Genomic DNA, 23,011 nt, shown 5'->3' with positions numbered 1-23,011 from the left:
CAAATAGCTTATAAAAAAATAATTGTTGCGTTTTGTCTTAGTAAAAACATGAGCATGAAAGGAATAAATTAGGTCAATTTTTTTAAAATATGAGTTAGAAAACATAAAGATTGATTTCAAGTCTAGAAATTTTAACATAAATTCAATATCACAATACAAAATTGAATTAAATTCAAATGTTAAATTAAAAACCAAACATAAAACCATAAAATTTGAAAAATCAAAATAAATAAAAGCTCGTATACTATAAAAAACAAACAAATCTAATTGAAATAAACCCAAAAGAAATAAAAAAAGATAATATATACAATTTCCTCCATTACCCTCTATTCACTGCATACCAGAGTCGTTGGTTTCTTATCTCTTTAAGATATGTGCATTTGGAATCTTAATCCTTTATGTCAAACTAAGCATAAGAATTTGGAATCTTAATCCTTTATGTCAAACTAAGCATAAGAACACTTCCTCTGAGAGAATATATGCATTTGGAATATATAAGAACACTTCCTTTGAAAGAATATATGCACACTTTATGAATGATTAAGATATTAGCATCTTCAGATTCCAATCTTTCTCTTTGCTATGAAAAGAAGCTTTATTCCATCTTTCTGATATTCGTTAAATATAGAGCAAAGAAAGGCTATAAAAAGGGTGTTATGAGCTTCAACTCATCACTGCAAGGAAGGAGAGCGCATACAACTGTTTGATCGTCCTCAGTATTATCATACTGCTCAAGGTTTTGCTCTGCCATTTTAAGAGGTTAGTTACTCAACTTTCAGATTTCAGGGTTTTTTTCAAGCTTATTCTTGAAGTTCTAAGGCACAAGAGTCTTTTTATTTTCTGCTTTTGATTCATATGATTGAGCTAAAAACTGTTCTTGATAATTTTCATTTATAACAAAACAATTTTTAAAAAATCGTTTAAAATAGAGTATGAACTCTTCAATCGATCAAAGATCTATAAAGACTTTTAACTTTCACTTTTCGTCCCTGCTCCTGAACAATCTGATCTGATCTATCTAAGAACACTTCTTTATTCCAGTTTATTCCATTGACCAAGGGTAGTGAGAAGCCTTCTTATTTAGTGGTTAGCTGCATGTTTAGTGACATCTGATTGTCTTCTTGTCACGTTCTTCTTAAGAACACTTCTTTATTGCTCATTCTATTGACCAACGATAGAGAGAAGCATATTTATTCAATGGTATCATCTGATTGTCTTCTTATCATGTTCTTCCTAAGAAAACTTCTTTATTGCTCATTCTATTGACCAACGATAGAGAGAAGCATATTTATTCAATGGCATCATCTGATTGTCTTCTTGTCACGTTCTTCCTAAGAACACTTCTTTATTGCTCATTTCATTGACCTACAGTAGAGAGGAACATATTTATTCAATGATCAGCTGCATGTTTAGTACCATTTCATTGTCTTCTTGTCACTTTCTTTCTAAGAAAACATTTTTATTGCTTATTAAATTGACCAACAATAGAGAGAAGCATATGTATTCAATGGCTAGCTGTTTACTACCATTTGATTGTCTTCTTGTCATGTTCTTCCTATGAATACTTCTTTATCGTTCATTCCATTAACCAAGGGTAGAGAGAAGCATAGTTATTCAATGGTTGGCTGTATGTGTACCATCTGATTGTCTTCTTGTTACCTTCTTCCTAAGAATGCTTCTTTATCACTCATTCCATTGACCAAGGGTAGAGAGAAGCACATTTATTTAGTGGTTAGTTGCATGTTTAATACCATTTGATTGTTTTCTTGTCACATTCTTCTTGGCTTTAAATTACTTGTGAAGCAAGCAGTAAGATATCCGTTCAATGTGTCATTCAGTGCTAAGATATCCTTTGGGGGACTTAAGCCTAAATCTACATACTACAAATCAAGTGACCCAACCACTTATCCACACCCCTACTTGACTTCTTCTATGATATATTCAATGAGAAAGAAAAATAAATTAACCTATATTTTAATCCATGTTTATTTTAAACAAATAATTTAAATTATAATAAGATTAAATATTATAAATTAAAAAATATATATCTAATAGTTTATTTTTATTAATTAAATAATATTCTCTATTTTATACTAAATTATTTCAAATACATTATCACCTTGAACTTTATAAATATAGATATTGATTAATATTATTAAATTCTATAGAAAACAATGATCCTACCAAGTTTCATAAAACTAATTAATGGACACATTATAGATCTAAAGAATACAAATTGCTCTAGTTTAGTGTCATTTATAGTCAAACAAATAGAAACGCTAACAAAAATAATTTCATAGACTAAAGAAAATTAGATCCAAAACAAATAAATTAGAACATTACAAAGATGAAGAGCCTTTTAATCCTATCATAAACCTTAAATCAAAGTTAAAATTAATGAAATTAATTTCTATTTCAAATCCCTTCCCTTTTTTATACTTCCCTAGGTTGTAATTATAGTATAATTAACACATTAGACTCTTCACATATATCCAACTTTCTTATGATGAAAAAGAAAAGTTGAAAGAAGTTGCACATATCTTGTAAGAGACATTAAGAACTAAAGTGATACACCTCCAATTAAAAATTAAGTCAAGATTATCCACATTAGATATGAATACACCTCTAATTAAAAATTAAGTCAAGATTACCCACATTAGGTATGAATACACCTCCAATTAAAAATTAAGTCAAGATTATCCACATTAGGTATGAATTTGGCATTTACTTTGTTTGTCGTTAGATATTATTATAACAAATTGAAAGAAGGATGTTTGAGGAAATACTCTTATCATAAATCATTCTTAGATTTTTTAGTAAGTGACATGACACAACATAAAATTATTATTTAATAGCTTTCTCATATTCTTAAGAAGGATCTTAATATTGAATACTTTTCCTATAGTGATAAACAAAGGCATGAAGCATTTTAGGTAATATTTTCAATCAATAGAGTTATTGTTTAATGTAGTTCTTTCAATCATTTATTATCTTCTTAATGTAATTGAAAATTTATTTGGAGACTTTATTATCATTGAATTCTAGATTTGATTTCACCACCTCTATATTTTCCTTAGAGGGATTCAAAATAAAATCAAAACTAAAGAAAAATGAAACATAATAAAATCATTTTTTACCCTCTCTTGTTGATTGTATCATTTTGGTTGTTTCTTCATACTAATCAATTTGAAATATTAATCCAATAACATTTTTCCAACCACCCCAAGACCCCTTGTGTGATGATCCAATTTGAGGAAATAGTTGTAGTAGTAGTAGTAGCTAAATTAGAGGAATTTCATTCTTACATCTCTTTATTTAGTGATGGATAATCTTATATATTGGAATCTCTGAATCACTTAAAATGGAGTTACGAGTATCATAATGCTCTTGCAATCTTTCACATTACCTACTTTCCCAAGGGTCCAAAACTAATTTTTTAAAAATCTTATGGTATTAGACCCTACCAATTTGATATCTCTTGCTCAATAATAATGCACTCTACAAAATACTCCTTAGGGTGACAATGGTCCCTACTACCTCATTCAACTTGGAAAAAGAACAAATATATTGATATAAATGATACAAAATGACCAATCCTAAACCTAACTAGAATAAATCCATTGAGCTTCTCTTGGAAAATTTGGTCCCAATTCATATGAAGATTTTACTAGATATCTAAATAAATTGAGGCAACTTGATTCTATTTGTGACTATTGAGATAAATTTGAGAAATTTTTCAACCACAATAAAGGATTGAGAGATGAATTATTTAGTAGCTATTTTATAAGTATCCTCAAAGAATGAATTCAAGATGAGGTCAAAGTTTTCAAACCCAAGGATATCATAGCTGCCATAATTTTATAAAGATGTTTACAAGCTAGGCTCATAACCCAGTGTCATCCTCCAAATTTATTGAAATCAAGAACATTGTGTTGAGTCATCATGTCTACATTCCTAATAATAACTCAACCCTATTAAAAATATTATTAAAATAGAGATGCAAGATTTTTGAGAAAATTGGTCATGTTATATGTTGGATATTCTTGTTGCTAGGATATGTTGTTGTCATTGATGTCAACATATTCCTATGTTTTGGTGTTGCAGAGAGTTGTTTGTTGTTTTGATGATTGTATTGAGTTGATATAGTTGATTCATTTGTTTGAGATGTTGGAATACTTCATTCCTTATTGGTTTCAGTGATCCGGAAGTTTACTTGATCATATTATTTGATCCGGTTTGTAGTTCAGTCTTTTTGTGCAGTAGTTGGCAGAGTTTGGTATTTGATCTGGTGAGCTCTAGTATGATTATATCTTTGGTTGTGGATTCAAGAGAATGTTTTGGATGTTTATGTGTATCTTCATTTCATATGGTTCATGATTTGGTGCTTCGCAAGATATCTTTCTAGTCCGAATTATTGTTGTTGAGTATTCTTATTAGTTAACATGTTGATCGATGAAGATTTGAATAAGTGGTGTTGGTGCAGCTATTGTGGATGGTTCTAATGTTCTTATTGGCATTTCTTGATCATGTCCTATTTGTCTTGATGTTCTGCATTGATCCTTGTGTGGGTTCTTGGTGATTTTGTTGATCTGGTGATATTCTTCATGTTATGTGGTATTCTTGGTGGTGTAACGTGTTGCGGTTGATCTTGGCGAGATTTTCGGTGTTGATGCATGTTTGGAGATTTTATTTAGGCTCATGCTATGTTGTCTATGTCATTATTTTGGTCTAGTGGTTTATTTATGTATCGTGAGATGTAATTTTGTAATTGACGGTTGAGGGTTTGGCCGACCTTGTAGGCAAAGTTGATGAATTGTATAAATAAGTGGTATAGTCATGTAATTTGGGTGTCGATGTTGTGTCTGAATTATCAGAGAGTGGTGTATGTGTGCATAAGAAAATTTATCCTTTAGTGTGGTGTATTGAGAAGATATTTTGAAGGGCAGACAATTGTGCTTAACTGGAACTATCATCAGGCATTAACAGATGTTATACTTGTAGTTCATGTAATCTGGATTGTAGTCTGAATCTTATTGTAAGGTAGTGAACCTTCCCTGGAGGTTGGAGCCTTCTGGGTCATCTTATTTTGAGTAGTGAGCTCTAGGTATTGTGCGTGAATGCATGTGGATTCCTTATTATAATATTTACACATACTACTGCAGAGTATCATCTTATTGTGGGTAGCTTCCCACCATGGTTTTCCCCTTAACCAGGTTTTCCACGTCAAAATATTGGTGTTATGTGTGTTGGTTCTATTGTGTTTATCTTTATTCTTGCTGCAGTTGTTTAGCTATGAGATTGTGCTTAATTTGCTAATCCAGTGAAAACTGATTCGTCCCCGCCCTCTCATTTTTCCTTCTTGGTTGCTACTAACAATTGGTAACAAAGCATATATCATTAAAGTATCATTTCTTGAGGGAGAAAGTCAGTGATGAGCAAGTCAGATTGGAGTATGTATCTACAAAGGATCAGATTGTAGATATTTTCACTAAGCCTTTTCCTGCATATACATTTGTCTATTTGAGAGACAAGTTAGGGGTCTTTACCCCTCTTGATGAGAACTAGGTGCAGGAAGTTGCATCAATCCGGTGGATTTCATAGCTTTATCTCTTTGTCTGGGTTGATGAGTTGGTGTTGCTACTCAACGAGAGTAGTCAATGTGTGATTCTGATGTTCAGTTGTGAGTTTTGGGGAGAGAGCATAATTTATATTTTGTCTTTGGCATTGTTGTCCAAGGGGGAGAGAGTCATGTGAAAAACTGCTTTATCTTTGGAGCTTTGTGTGCATGATCTTAGGGGGAGTTTGCTGGTGTTGATCTATTTCCTTTGCATTGATTGTTTTTCACATTCATATGTTTCCATCAATGCCAAAGGAGGAGATTGTTGGATATTACTACAGCTAGGATATGTTATTGCCATTGATGTCAACATATTCCTGTGTTTTGATGTTGCAAAGAGTTGTTTGGTGTTCCGTTGATTGCATTGAGTTGATATAGTTGATTTATCTATTTGAGATGCTATAATAATTCATTCCTTATTGGTTTTAGTGTTCTGAAAGTTTACTTGATCATATTATTTGATCCGGTTTATAGTTCAGTCTTTTTGTGTAGTGGTTGGCAGAGTTTGGTATTTGATCCGGTGAGCTCGGACATGATTATATCTTTGGTTATGGATTTGGGAGAATGTTTGGGATGTTCATGTGTATCTTCATTTCAGATGGTTCATGATTTGGTGCTCCACAAGCTATCTTTCTAGTCTGAATTGTTGTTGTTGAGTATTCTTGTTAGTTAGCATGTTGATCGATGAAGATTTGAATAAGTGGTGTTGGTGCATCTATTGTGTATGGTTTTAATATGCTTGTTGGTATTTCTTGATCATGTCCTATTTGTCTTGATCGTCTGAATTGACCCTTGTGCGCGTTCTTGGTGATTTTGTTGAGCCGATGATATTCTTTGTGTTATGTGATATTCTTGGTGGTGTAACATGTTGCGGTTGATCTTGGTGAGATTTCTAGTGGTGATGCATGTTTGGAGATTTTATTTAGGTCCATGCTATGTTGCCTATGTCATAATTTTGGTCCAGTGGTTTATTTATGTATCCTGAGATGTAATCTTGTAGGCTTGAGGGTTTGGCCGACCTTGTAGTCAAGGTTGATGAATTGTATAAATAGGTGGTATAGTCATGTAATTTGGGTGTCAGTGTTGTGTCTGCATTATCAAAGAGTGGTGTATGTGTGCATAAGATAATTTATCCTTCGATGTGGTGTATTGAGCAGAGATTGTTGCAGGGCAAACAAATGTGCTTAACCAGAACTATCATTAGGCATTAGCAGATGTTATACCTGCAGTTCATGTAATCTGGATGGTAGTTTGAATCTTATTGTAAGGTAGTGAACCTTCCCTGGGAGTTGGATCACGGGGGCGTCACTGGCTAGGCAATATTATATCACATGCATTCATATTGGGGGGTTTAATATCCCAAAAATAAGGATGCAATATATTGCCTATCAGTGAAAATAGGGAGGTTTTTAATTCTAGCTATGAAAAAATACAATAGTTGGTGAAAATAGGGGGGCTTTTAATTTGGGCTATGTATTGGGAGGGGGTGACAAAAAATGAGTTTAGGGCAATATTTTTTGAAAATAAGGGGATTCTTTAGTATTCCATAAACGCACGTGCTATAACCCAGGTTCACTAAGTGAAGCCCCCGTGGGTTGGAGCCTTTTGGGTCATCTTATTTTAAGCAGTGAGCTCTAGGAAGTATGCATGAATGCATGTGCATTCCCCATTATAATATTTACACATACTACTGCAGAGTATCATCTTATTGTGGGTGGGTTCCCACCATGGTTTTTCCCTTAACTGGTTTTTCCATGTCAAAATCTTGGTGTTATGTGTGTTGGTGCTATTGTGTTTATCTTTATTCTTTCTACAATTGTTTAGATTTGAGATTGTGCTTAATTTTCTATTCTGATGAAAAATGATTCACACCCCCCCCTTCTCAGTTTTCCTTCTTGGTTGTTGCTAACGTTATAATTATGATGAAATATTTATGCCAAGCCATCATTGTGTGCAACATAAATTATATTTCAATAATGTGGAGTCCTCACAAGATAGAGGATTTAAATATTTATCTTGATCCTATATTCTATATGCATTTATTGGATGGGATCTCCATCCAACCAATGAAGGTCAAAAAAAATTTAAGAATCATACTCTCATAATTTTTAGTGATTTAAGAAACACTATATTATTGATCCCAATTATAATAGTTTTGAATTCATTATTTTTGAATTAAAGACTATATTATTTTTGCATCCCAATTATAGTTTTGAATTCATTATTTTCAATGGAGGAGCCTTACCATCTAAGGGTAAGTGCCAAAATTCTCACATTTTCATGAGGGACTAGACTCTGAAATCTAATATGTATGTCTTTCTCTGGTCAGTTGTGACACTATTTTGGGAGAAAATGGCTTATTGCTCTTGGTCCTATCTTGTAAAAACTTTATAAACTCTATATGCATTCATATATAATGGTACAACACACCCTCAAGGCCTTGACCCAACATTTAATAGCCTCATTATATATCGCATGGAAAATTTACTAAAAAGTTTCCCATAAAATTATTGCACAAATTTCTACTATGTAAGTTTCTAGATCTACTACCTCTACCCACCACAATAATCTCTAAGATATTTTACTTCACCATTTGATGGTCTTCCTATAACTGATTTGATTTCATCCAAGCCATATTGAAAAACATGTCATTCAACTACCATGTAGGAGCCTAGCTCCAAATGTTTTCCCTTATAGGTACCCAATTTTGCAAAATACTAACATGGAGAAATCAATGTAGAGCTTTTGCATTACATTAATTTACTATGGATTGTGGAAATTTGATATCATTAATGGAGAAATCAACCTAGGAATTACTACACCAAGCTGTCATTGGAGCACATCTCTAAATATCTACACTTATATGTACCCATTTAAAAAAAATATTGAGGTAGAGAGATTAATTTAGGAATTGTGACACCAAGGGGTTATTAGGCCATTCCCTGGTTTTATTTATGCATAAAGAAGGATTTGTATTCATTTTCATGATCTAAATAAAATCACCATCATGTATAAATTTCCCATTCATATGTTCAGTGAGCTTTTAGATGAACTCCATGGTTCTCACTTCTCCACGTTTGATATATGATCAAGTTATCATCAAATCTATATCAAAGAGGAGGACATTGCCAAAATAGCTTCTACACTCATGATGGATATTATGATTTTTTTGTTATTCCAATTGTACTCACTAATGAACCTTTCAAATATTGTGGAATAATGATTTGCATCCATTTACATGAAAGTTCATAGTAGTCTTTTTGAGATATCTTATTTATAATGATTCATAAGTAGAGAACCTATTAAACTTGAACTTGTCTCTTCTAATCCTTTATGATAACCACATATATTAAATAATCTAAATTATCCTTTAGAAAAATATAGGTTGAATACCTGTGATAGTGTTTCTAAGTTTGATGTTTAGGTGGACCTAGCAATAATTTAGTAGGTAAACCAAAAACACTATAGATCTTTCATGGATTCTTAGGCCTTACTAGATATTATAATTTTTTTGTCAAAATATTTGGGCAATATATTTTTTTTCCCTCACAACCACATTGTTGAAATAAGATTCCTTCTGGTGGTTTATAACTATAGAAGTGATGTCAATTTGATATACTTAAGGATGATATGCATACCACACCAATTATCTTTATGCTAACTTCTCTAATATATTTATCACTAAAAGTGATTTTATTCTTGTGAAATAATATTGGACCCTTACCTTTATTAGTAAGGATATAACTAAAAAAAACCCTCAATCATTCTACCTATGAGAATGAGATGTTGGTCATTCTTCATGTAGTCAAAAAAATGGCATCCATACCTTGTTGGAAGGTACATTAAAATTAATCATCATAGTCTCATGTATTTTTTATACCAATGAGTCCCCTCTTCAAAGAAATAGATTTGAGTGGCTAGGTTTTTGGTGTATGAATGTGATATAACCTATAAAAAATGTCATGATAAGATGGCCTAAGATATATAATCACATTAATTTGAAAACTATTCTACTCTTATTTCTCTTTCAATTCCCATCCTTACTTGGCTAAATGATTTACATCAAAATTATTAGTATGATAGTCATCTATATCAATTTATCTGCTAGATGTTTAATCAACCTTCTTTATTATCTAATTATTCATGGTATTGATCCCATTTGTGGTATTTTCATTGTCAATTTTAGTAGGATTCATTAACGGAGTACCAAAGTCTACAAGGAAATCAATAATTATATTGATGATAGATGGCCTCTCTAAATATGCCTATTTTAGTGTCTTATCCCTCCCCTATACTTCCTCCAGCATTTTTCAAATATTGATGGACTAAATTATTTGCCTCCATGGAATTCATGTTTCTATTATTAGTAAATAGTCACTTTTGGTTAGAAATAGATAACCTCCAAGTATAATCTATATATAAATGGAAAAATTGAAATTTCTAATAAGGGTTTGGTGACCTATTATCACCAACATTATTGGAAAAAGTAGTTACCGTTCATATAATGATGTTGTATGCCACTTATCACATAACAATAATATGACAATATGAATCATTATATGATCAATCCCAACCATCTCTCAAAACATATATATCAAGAAGTTAAAAGTTATGTGTAGTGGATTCTACCCTTTTCACACATGACATCATTATTTGTACCCTTTAAGGTTAATATACACATAGTACAAAATCACATGATATAAGAAGTTCATCAATACTTTTAAGAACACACTAACATTATTGGTGACGTGATATTTGTCCACCTTTATCCCTACCAATAAGTATTCTTAATGATTAAGACTCATTAGAAGTTAGTTTTTGATCTTCCATATTTCTTATTTGAAGAATCATATTGGCCAATACATTCATTATTAGTTTCTATTATATGATCTAGACACATAGGGCTTCACCCTCCTAACACCAAATTCTATCTTTGATAAGTTCATTCCAAATTTATAATTGCACCATTGATGAATTCATCATCTAATGGGATGGTATGCAACTAGAAGATGCAATGTAGGAACCCCTCTTCTAGTTGCAACAACAATTTCCTCAACTCAAGATTTGAGGACAAATAGGGAGGGCATGTTGGGACCAACAATTCTAACTATTTCTTAAGTAATTACTTCTGTGTTAGGTAGAATTTAATAAAATAATTAAATACATTCGATTTGTGATCCACCCTCATTGCTAAGTTAATTTATCTCACATTCTTGGGAGGTAATAGTTATGTTGGATATAATTAGTATAAAAGGAGGATCTTAATATTATAATAGCTATCCATAACTTATATTGTATTAAGCACTGCTCAAAGAAGGTCTCCCATCTAAGAGGCCTGTGATATTCTATGATGTGATTGCATCAAATAAATACAATATTATTCATTGTATTTTAATTCAACTTATTTTTTATATTTTATGAATGTAGTTAATTTTTAGTATGCACCACCAAATATTATTCATTGTATTTCAATTCAAGTTATTTTCTATATTTTATGAATGTAGTTATTTTTTTGTATGCGCCACCATCATATTTTCTCTACGAACTATCTTCTATCATTGCTCACTTTTTTCAAACATTACATTCAAATAAATAGATTCTACACTATCTTGGATTTTGAAGCGGCCATCCATTTATTTATGATTAGATAATTGGAATTACAAAGGAGTAAATTGGGAATGTGTAACATACACTAGAGATAAAATATTTTATAAATGTGAATATCAATAGACTCCTTGAGATATTTTGAAATATTATTTTCAACATAGACTTTCTTATGTTGATGAGATAAATAAAATTTACCATTTTCAGCATAAGGTACTCTCCTAAGGAGGAAGCTAAATAGTAAAAAAAAAAGGCCCATAAATAAAATTTGTGACCCTAGAAATTTATTCTAGACTAGGAATTGTATATATGTTCAAGATAAAACACTAACAAAATAATTATTGGTGTATGTTTTGTTTCATTCTATTAGTATATTTAGTATTCTCCTACACCTAGTTTATCTTTACTTAGCTAGGATTATTTAGGCTTAATTATGAGTGGGAGTGATAGGTGTCTTACTCTTATATAGGAGTTACACTTTCTCTATTTGAATATTGAGGTGCATTCATATTCTAAGAGTTACACTTCGTAATGGTTGAGTTGTCACCTTCCTCATATCCTTTGAACTTCTTATAAATTCACACAACCATTTTTATTAGCTTCCATTCGCTTAGATTGTATTGTCTCATTTGATTAACACACCATATCATTATTTAGTCAACCTTTTGGTCTTGAATAATGTTGTGACTATCACTATGGCATTAGGTGATGGTCAATTTATTTCTTATTGTGAAATTCAATAATCATAAGTCCAAGGGGAAAAGGTAATATATGAACTATGGATATTGCAAAGTGCATGGTTGAGAACAATATCATCACAATTAAATTTTAAAGAAAAAAAATTCCTTGTTATATTTTGAATTGCATCCCATCTAACTCCATGAAGAACCTATGAAGTATTTAACTAATTTTTATGTATTATTTCAAAGGAGATTATGCCCATAAAATAGCCTATCAAACTAAATTATATAATTAATTTTTAAACATAATCAAAATCTAAGATTAGTTAAATAGCATTTAAAAAAACTTTAAAACTTTTACATTGCAAAAGACCCCAAGGATAACTTTTTTTAAATGTGCAGATTGAGTACTATCTTTAGTTTCTCCAAAACTAATAGATTCAACATCAAAAACTTAATTTCCACATTTGAATCCATTCTAGAGTATGGAAACCTTTTTAAAAATTTGCAATAAATGTAAGATAAAAAAAAATAAAAAAATATTGTAATTAAAGTAAGCAATATGGGAAGCCAAGAAATACATTTGAATGCATAAATAAAAATCATTAGATCCAATCTAACCCCCTCTCCCCTTTCTTCTTCTCAAAATATTTTTATAAAAATTCTCAAATCTACATTATTATACTTTAACATACATATTAAAGTACATAAATTAATATTATTATTGCTCGATTTATTGTAAAATAAAATAAGACGATTCTTTAATATACGTATTGTTGTATTTGATGTAAAATACATAAATTTTAACAAAAGTGATTATCCACATATAAGTGTGGGGATTAAAAAATATATTAAATGATAAATAAAGTAATACTAATCATATCTGGATAAACATGAGCTAAGACTAATCATTGATTTAGTTATTTAGGGTACTTGATGATAATATCTAAAATCTCAGATTATAATTTGAGATATTGAAATATAATTCAACTTCTTTGAAATTGTAAACCTATTTAAGACTATTAATTGAGCCTTACCAATTTATTGGAGTAGTGCTCAGAATTACCTTCGGATATTTGTTACAAGAGAATTGGAGTATGAAACTTTCTTAGCTTTGACTCAAAATATTATGTTGATTTGACAAGTTTGAAGACACAAATGATAGATGATGTAAAATACCTAGATGAAGGCGACTTTAGCATATGTGATGTAGTAAATCTTTTGATTTTTTTAAGTTGCAAATATTTTGATGATCCATTAACATTCTCGAGATTATCCTTAAATACACAACCTTGGACACTAAATTATGAATTACATAGCACACATGCCAATGAAACAAATTTATAATTTTAAAATGGACTAGCTTAAGGAAGTGGATAAATATGTTTTAATTAAGTGGATGAGATTATTGATGTGATTATGTGTGGGGAAGGATCCTACCTATTATTAGGTCTAGAATGGGGGAATGATTATGGGGGTTTGAGATAGGTTGATAGAGGATTAGTTTTGAGTTTATGTGTGCTTCTATGCAAAGTGGCCCAAATTAAATAATATCATTATAATATACTTAGGACAAGGTCAAAGTGAGTGTAAAATAAGAAAATAAAAAAGTGAACTATACACTTTTCTCTTCTACTAAGAGAAACTTCAAATCTTAAATAACATTTAATTTAACACCGAGGAATATATATATATATATATATATATATAAATTAAAAAATATCTTATTCGTACTTAAATTTATATTATTTGAAAAAAATAGTGTTAATTAATTAAAATAGAAGAAATTATTGCACGTCTTCCTTAGTTGGGTTCTAACAAGCAAACAAAAAGGTGTATGCAAATTATTTTTTAAAATTTTAATACTTAGAAAATAGTTTTAATTTAGATTTAGAAAAAATATATCAATTTTTTATTTCAATGAAATTTGAAATAAATAATTATTTAAAAATATTAATAGATAAATGAAAAATTAATCTCTAATATAATTTTATAATTAAATTAAATTATATAATTTAAAATCTATATTAAAATTAATAGAAGAATTATATAACGTCAAATTTTATAACATGGGAAGAAAATATAACAAAAAATTGTATATGTTATTGATTTTTAAAATATTTTCATATAAATAATATTTGAATTTGGAGTAAAGGTAAAGTTTTTATAAGAATTATCTTAAATAAATAATTGAAAAATGTCATTCTCTATCATAATTTTGGTGTTCTATGTAATATGGTAGTACTTTTAAAGTTATGGATTTCAATTATGTTAAATCTTTACATATTTTATACAATTATTGAAATTTATGAAGAATGTTATACATATTTTATTGTATTTTAGTTCTAAACAATTTGATATAAATATTTTATTTAATGTGAATCTTATATCAGTCATTTTAATATCTTATAATGTTTACCTTGTTTAGGAACAATGGAAAGTCAATTAAGGAGGGATGATCAAGACTCAAAACTAGTTGCAACTTCTTTAGAAACTGAAAACAAGGACATGAAGATTGAAGGAGGAGAAAAACAAAATGACTCAAAACTAGTTGAAGATTCTTTTGAAAATGACGTTGAAAACATGAAGATTGAAGGAGAAGAAAAACAAAAAGACTCAAAACTATTTGAAGCTTCTTTAGAGAATGAAGTAAAAAACATGAAGATTGAAGAAGGGGGAAAAGAACAAGAAAAGAAGAAAGATAAAGAGAAGGGCGAAAAGAAAGAAAAGGAACATGATAAGGAAAAGAAGAAAGATAAAGAACATGATAAGGAAAAGAAGAAAGATAAGGAACACGATAAGGAAAAGAAGAAAGAGAAGTCAAAGGATAAGGAAAAGGACAAGGAAAACAAGGAAAAGGACAAGGAAAAGAAGGATAAGAATAAGGATAAAGAAAAGAAAAAAGATAAAGAAAAGGAAAAGCACAAAGAAGAAAAGGAAAAACATAAAGAAGAAAAGGAAAAACATAAGGAGCATAAGGTAAAGTGAAAATCATATCGAATGATGAAATATTATACTATGTTATAGAAAAGATCAATATAGTATTGTTGATCTTTACAAGGATCATTAAAAGACTTGACTATAATATTATATAAATTATTATACAATTAATTTATGTAAAACTATATAGTTTGTATATATTATTAATTAATTAAATGTACGGCTTTGAAAAAAATAATATTAACTTGACTATTTATTTGTTTGATTGAGAATTTATTGGTTATAACATTATAATAGTGATGAAATAACCATTATTAACATAATCTTAAATATATAAATTTTATCTATATAGAAATAAATTTCGTTATGGATAAATGAAACATGGTTCAAAGGATGCCTAAACTATGAGATAGGGAGAGAGAGAGCTACCATATTTAACTATTAAACATTGTTAGATCAATTTTTGATGTCCATTATTCTTTTATTTATTATATCTTGTCTATTAAAATATTAATTTCTACAAATGATAATAATATTGAATTTTTCATTTGAAACTATTGCATCTACTAGTTTATAGGACATTGAGCTATCATACATAGTTTATATGTTAATTTTTATGACACAAATTATAATCTTACTTAACAATATTTTGAAAAGAATTCAATATTGTAAAGAACATAATAGGGTGATGAAAATGAAGTTTTGTATTACAATAACACCAATCCATCAATATAGTGTACATGTGGTAGGTATTGTTATTTTAATTGAAAATTGTACATAAATTGAGATAAGGGTAAATCTTATAGCCATTAATAACATACCTTGATATCTCATTATTGGTGGCATGTTCAATGTATTAACTTATTGGCTCTAATGTAGTATGTCACATTTATACAAGGAAAATAATGGTGTGAACAAACAGATTACCTAGAATGTGTATGAAAAAGAAAGGAAGAAGATTTGTAATTGATGTTGTGACATTAAATGTCTAATTAAAGGAAATTATGTTGTACAATATCATTTGTATTTGTGCCTTATTATTCTATTTTAATATTTTTAGTTAATTATATGAATCGTGTATTATTATGATTCTTGTTACACTAAATGAAGGTATAGGAATTTCATTCTATGTTGCATGTGTGAATTTTTCAAGATGATATATAGGATCAAAGCAGAATTAAAAATATGTGGATATGGTTTGATTGAAAAAATAGAGAATAAATAAAATTTTAGTTCTTTTCCAAAATATCATGTTTGGTAAACCATCATGAACCTAACATGTAAGTTGGCATGTTACCTAGGATGACATTGATCACTATATTGACACCAACAATGACCTTAAATTTGCATAGGTGTCAAAATAAATTTGAATTATATACATTCCAAAAATTTAATTTTTTTGTATGAAATTTAGTGTTAGTTAGGAAGTGTTCACATTGTTTCCATACTCATTATTGCAATTATTAATCATATAAAATCTCTCTCTACTAGTTTCAATTTTTACTATTTTAAGTATAAATTGACAAGTATATGCTACCATGAAAATTGATCTCTAATAAGTATGGTTATAAATTTGAATTAAGTGATTAGTTTATGGTTATAAATTTGAATTAAGTGATTAGTTTTATTTTTTAAAAGAATCATATAACACTTGTAGTAGTCATAAACTTAGGGACTATAAACCCTTCATTCTTTTTTTTAGGAATATATTTATTATTCTAATAATTAAAATTAACTCTTAAATTATTTGTTTATGTTAACAAAACTAATTAATTTTCTATCTTCAAATAATTTACTTAGTAATCTTTATAACTCACAACATATTTTAATCACTAAACCAAATGATCCATTCTATTTTTCTTTGAGAGGATGCGTTTTTCATAATTCTTTTTTTCATATTTAAGGTCAAGATAAATAGTTCACTATGTTTCATATGATAAAACCATATTTTTTCTTAGATTAGTTGGGAAAGGGCCCCGATCCCAAGTATAGAACAACAAATTAAACCATCAATAGAAAAACAACAAGAAATGAAGGACCAACCAACCAAAAACCAACCATGTTGATCCTGCAAGACCCAACAACAAAACAACCATAGAGAATAAGTATTGACATATAAAATTTATCATAAAACCTATAATAACCTTAAGAGTACTAAACATGGCACACAGACCAGTCAAAAAACCTTCAAAGTCTAAAAGTAGCAAAATAATCAAAATCAAACATCTTTTTTAGGGATAGAGATAATGTCCCAATTCTTCTAAAGATCACCTAAGGCCTTTTTCCATTTAACAGAAGCCATATTTCCTTTGTTCTTTCACATGATCTATCTCCACTAGTCTGGAGACTCCTCTTGAGTTGTTTCTTTATCTTGAACCGATCTCACAAGGTGCCCAATAGCCTTTTTCATAATAGCATTCTTGATAGAAATCGGAGAATTGAGAGAACCCTCAACTTATTTTAATCTTAGACTTTCTATAAACCACTTCTACTTTGTTTATAGATATTAACTCTCATATAGAGGCCTTCTATATGCACTCTAATTATTGGCATTGAGTTGTCATTAATGTCAATCGGTATAGAAGGGCTACCGGTATAGGAGATGTATGGGCAACACTGTCATGGATGCATAAATGATGAGATGTCTTTGATATCACCTTGTGTTGCAGTGCACTGGTAAGGTAAGGGAGAGAATGTCATTTAGTAGAATGACCTTTGGAGTCATCGGTATACAAGTTAGTGTTTGACTTGTGTGGAAGAGATGTATAGGTTACCGGTATGTTGTGTGAATGCATAACAATAAGACTCCCACCAGATAAAGATGCAGTCACCATGTGAAGAGATGACTGACAATGAATGTGCCCACACTAGATCACATGTCCATGTTTGAAGATATGCTGCACAAACAGGGAAGCCACATGAGTCCATTGCAGGATGCAAATGACAAGGATTCACTACCACCAGTAAGTGGTGCTTATCTCCTATTATGCAAAGTATACATATTAGTTATGTGAGAGAAGGAAGATGAGATAAAGGAAGGTGTTTGAAGGATCACACCGGATCTATCAATAAATCCAGGGATGCCTCAAGTGCATGAAATCAAGGATATGGATTGGACCAACATAGAAGGCATGATAAGCCACTAAGACAAAAGAAGAAGAGTAAAAAAGTGATGGGTTTGTCACCTTGACAAACCAACTGAGATAATGTCCAGTCTGATAATGATGAAAGGCATAACAACAACGATAGAGAGAGAGAGAGTGCAACTAGTTTGTAGATGCATTAGATGGAATTAGTTGAAGGTTGATGACATGATGTCATTGGAATGGCTACCGCTCAATATGAGAACTGGTAAGGAAGCAAAGAGGCTAAGTGATGTGCTCCTACCAAATGAGAATGTGCATGCTATGGATAGGCATGTCTGTTGACCAGTTAAGGTGTTCCATTGATAGATCAACAAAGTACAGACGTGATGATTAATTGGTAAAGTGTGAGATACTGGCAGAGTTAGAGAACTGGCAGAAAAGAAGGACCGCTTGATTGTCTGGTCGTTGATCCTATCTAAACCAAAAAAGAGGTCCAAAATAAGGTGGATGTCGAAAAAGGTACCATGTGGAGTCAAGGTGGCGGACATGCATGTAGCAGTAGATGGAGTGTACACCGATGAAGTTGTTACAGAGTTGGTCAATATTAATTATAGACCCCATAAATCATGAGAGGTGTTGCAGAGGTGTGCGGTTCGAGGTAGATCAAACAGAGGTGATCGATGGGATGCATCGATTGATGCAGAGTGTCTAGATGAAGAATGAGGTTGCTGATGAAATCTACAGAACCATTTATGGTGATTGATCTTGTGTCTCGTCAACTGACTGTCTATGTTTGCTAAGTTTAGCAAACATGTATTGGAAGGCACGTTAATGGTGTTGATGTGTAGATAGTTGTCTTAGAGCTCAGATTGAATGACATCTGATTGGATTAGATGTGCCTCGTGATCAGTGGAAGAAACCCTAAGGCACCAAGTTTGAATGTTTCTTTTGGCGAGAAAGTCTGAATACAAATATGTGGACCAAAGATAGATTTATGGATTCCTTAAGGAGAGATGCTTCCAAGTGATGAAAAAGGATGAGTAGAGAAGTATATGAGTTGTGATATCTACAGAGGATCATTGAGATCAAGTAGCAGAGAGACAATCGGTAATAGGTTTTGGTGAAGGTTTAACTAGTGAGGTTAAAGCAACCGACAAGCTGCTGAATAAGAGAGTGTTGTTGCATGTAAGAAGGAATCAATCAAGTACTCAACAAATATCAGAAGAGAGACTGAGTGTGAGAGAGACTAGAGTTGAAGAGTTCAACTAGCAATAGTGAGGTAATCAGTGGTGACCAAACCGGAAGTGAAGAGTTGCAGAAGAGTGTAGAGTAGACAAGAAAAGAACTGACAAAAGATAGTACCGGTGGAGAGAAGCAGAGAAGTTGAGAGAAGAGGCAACCGACAGAGAGAACCGATAGAGAGAGAACTAGCAGAGAAGTTGAGAGAAGAGGCAACCAACAGAGAGAACTGATAGAGAGAGAACTAGCAGAGAAGAAGAAGAGGCTGAATTGATAAGGTTGCAGCAGTGAGAGGGTGAGGTAGAGAACCAGCATTGAATTGGACAAGAGATCCAACATAAAGATTTGTAGAAGTGTTACAAAATCAATTTGTAACAAGGTTATCAATTTGTAAATGATTATGTTTTGTACTCACTGAGTTGTAGCTCAGTGTAGGGGTTGTAGCTCCTTGGGTTGGTGCCCTAAATTAGGGGTTGGTGCTCCTTGGTTTGGTGCCCTAAAATCAGGGGTTGGTGCTCCTTGGGTTGGTGCCCTAAACATTGTCATCAGAGATTCATTATGAGGCTAGATTGGAACAGTAGTCTCCAACAACATTTCTCACCGAGGTTTTTCCCATCTTGGTTTTTCCTCATATATGATGGTGTTATGTGATGTCCCTTTATGTGTGAATGCATTTGTGATTGGTCTTCCCACTAACCGGTAAGTATGCATTAAGTTAGATCTGATTACTAGTATACACACATAGGATAGTTAAAGGGAAAATTTTGAGAACCACTTATTCACCCCCCACCCCCCTCTCAGTGGTACATTGTGTCTAGCAATTGGTATAAGAGCCTAGGTTCCTATTTAGATGAGATTTCTCCAGCTTGGGTAGATTCTAGCTTAAGGATACAATGGTTTGTTTAGTGTCAATCCCAGCTCTAGTGTTTAATGGGTCTAACTATTCCATTTGGAGTTGTAGAATGGAAGTTCACTTATCCTCTCTAAGGTATGATGTCTGGATGTTTGTTGTAAATGGTTGCCCCTATAAAGTTTGTCCTCCCACTGATTCAGATGCAGAAAGAAGAAACTAGTGCAATGAAGCAGTAATGAAGGCTATATTGAGTGGGCTATCCACTGATGTTTCCTCACCGGTGCACAGATGAAGATCTGCAAAAAGCTTATGGGATAGATTGAAGAATCTCTATGAAAACGAGCCTACTACTGTAGAACCAACTTGTGAAGATAGAATGAGAAATGCATCTCATGTATCTGCAGATGATGAAGGCATATCTGCTAGTACCTTCAGCAATGATGATGAAGAAACCCATCTCTTCATGGCTCAAGAATTAGAAGATGAGAGGCACACATCTGAGAATGATCATGCAGATCACTCCTACCAGCAAGATGTGTTTGGCAGTGATAGTGAAGGTGAAGAAGAAGAGGAAATAGAAGTTGATCTTGAACGAGAACTTGTAAATGTACTTAAAGAACTCAGTAGAGTAAGAAATGAATACAAGTTATTTAAGAATGTTGCTATAGTGGATCAAAACCGGTTGATAAAATGCCTTGAAGAATCTGAGAAATGTATCTCAGAGTTGAAGACTCAAGAAGAAGACACCAAGGAGTGCCGGTGTATAGATATAGCATCTGAGATAGAGGTAAAATATAAAGAATATCAATAGCTGCTTGGTGAAATGGAGATTCTCTGAAATGACCTTGAGAAATGTCAAGATGAGCTCAAGGTGAGAATTCGGTTTGATGGCAGCAATGATGCCTTGGACAAAATGTTGAAAAAGCTAAAGCATGCCAAGGACACTGAGGGTTTAGGAAGTGGTGCCGGTGAATGCTCCACCAACAAGAATGTCCCCCACAATGAAATTATGTTTGTCTCCTCAAATGGAGAGAACAAGGGTCAGACCTTCACAGTTAGAAATGCTCCCCGAAAGAAGGTTGATCTAACCACAACCAATGAAGACTTGAAGACAAGAATGAAGACCGGTGTTGCAAGAAGGAGGAACACTGTAGACCCCAAAGAAAAAGGGAAGATGGGAGAAGACAACTTCACCGAAAGAAACAAAATGAGAAGACATCAAAGAAGACCTTCTACCGGTAGAAGACAAGGGACTGCCACCGTCCACAGGCCAAAGTAAGTGTGGGAGAAGAAGATATCAGATGGAAGAGCTATAGAGAATGGACAAACTAGGATCCATTCTTGAAGAAGAAGAAATGGAGATGCTAAACTAGTAAGATCTCCCCATTCTTGGAAGAATAAGTTTGTAAGTTATAAACCCTTCTTCTCTGGTTATTGATTTGCATGTAATGGTCATGGCCATAGGGCAGAATAATTTAGAAAGAGATATAGAAGGAATAATCTACGATCTCATAGATATCATGTATTTGAGAAAATTGTATCCAGGAGTAGATACATGCATATCCCATCTCCCGGTTGTGCAAATAATTTTTGTTATAACTACAATGAAAGTGGTCATGGAGAGTTTGAATGCAGGAAGAGGAACTTGCAGTCATATGGAGACTGGTATAGAAACTATGCTCTACGTAGAAGTGGATACAAAGCATACAGAAGTCAAAGGCCTACATGGAACCAAAGGAGAAATGTCCCTATAGGATCAAGAGGTCTACCGGTTTTGGTTGCCAGTCACAACAACGTGATCAGAAGAAGATGGTCAAACTGGTATGTTAAGAGATTCCCCAATCATGAAGTTGGGATGGATGTTGTGTGCTACTATAGTACTACTTTCGGGTGTGATGCAAAGTCTGGAAATGAAAGGACCCATCAGCAGAAGAAGGTAAGACTTGATCCCAAGTCTGAAAATGTGAAGAAGAATGAGACCAAGCAGGTATGGAGAAAGAAGCAAGAGGACGCAACCATGGACTGACACTGTGCATTCAATGCATAGGTGATATCTCCTAAGGCCTAAAGGAGATGTAGGACCTCAGGGGGAGTAAAATATTGAGTAGATCATTAACCCCCTCAGTGAAGAAGGGCACTTGGAAGAACAAGATGTTGCCGGTATGAAGGATGGAAATGAAAAGATAAGTGTGTGTAGTGGTTGCCTTGGCTACACACCTACAGATCAAAGCTGGATCACTACTGCATGTGTTAATGGATGGAGATTAAAAATTGAAATCAGATGCATTGTGACACAAAATGTTAGGAGTCACAGGAAGGTGCTCCGGTAGTGATGGTGGATAGGTACAAGAAACCGGTATGTGTAGGATGTTATCAACATGAATGCTAATAGGTACTTATAGGTTATGTAAGACAATGAGGTTGTAGATCATTGCATTAGCCCCGGTAACATGGAATAGGAAGTTATGTCTTAGGTGGTGTTGATGAAGACATGAATGACATATGTTGGCCCGGTTGTTGATCATGTATACATGCATATCTTTGGGGCTAATCAGTTTGATTCATGGCATGGTGATGACATTGTATGACATTGTGAAGATCTAAGATCATGTCATAGGCTATGGTGGAACTGAAAGATCATCAGATGATCACATATGCACAACTCAACTAGTATATAGAGTTGATTAGAGCTCCAGTTTTGGACCTGACCGACAGTGTGGACCTGAGATGTATGACTCAAGGGGAGTTGACAGCCATGCTTTCTGATTTGCATTAGATTTGTTGGACATAGAGGGTGTGTAAGTGTCTATGGTTGTACCATCATGATTGTGTCTTTGGAAGTGTCTGAGGTTGTGATATATTTCAATGTCTATCCAATTGAAATCACAACTGGATTACCAGAAGAGTTGTCTGCAAAAAGAAAGAGTCACTTGCACAGGACACATGTGCCTTCAATTGGTCTCAGACTTGTATATGCAAAGGCTTGTGGTTT

General features: G+C 32.3%; 1 protein-coding gene across 1 annotated transcript; it reads left to right on the top strand.

Moving 5' to 3' along the window:
- The first annotated feature begins 641 nt into the window (after positions 1 to 641).
- Positions 642 to 15,008, top strand: LOC131052617 (uncharacterized). Its single transcript, XM_057987223.2, has 2 exons — positions 642 to 759; positions 14,330 to 15,008. The coding sequence occupies exon 2, from the start codon at positions 14,335 to 14,337 to the stop codon at positions 14,887 to 14,889; it is 555 nt and encodes a 184-aa protein (XP_057843206.2). The 5' UTR covers positions 642 to 759; positions 14,330 to 14,334; the 3' UTR covers positions 14,890 to 15,008.
- The last annotated feature ends 8,003 nt before the right edge of the window (positions 15,009 to 23,011 follow it).

The sequence above is a fragment of the Cryptomeria japonica genome, chromosome 10 (genome assembly GCF_030272615.1).
Source record: "Cryptomeria japonica chromosome 10, Sugi_1.0, whole genome shotgun sequence".
NCBI classification, from domain to species: Eukaryota; Viridiplantae; Streptophyta; class Pinopsida; order Cupressales; family Cupressaceae; genus Cryptomeria; species Cryptomeria japonica.
This window is presented reverse-complemented; position numbering and strand designations above follow the sequence as displayed.

Bases quoted from the DNA above. Each gene is read 5' to 3' on its own strand.
- LOC131052617 (XM_057987223.2), top strand. From the start codon at position 14,335: ATGGAAAGTCAATTAAGGAGGGATGATCAAGACTCAAAACTAGTTGCA.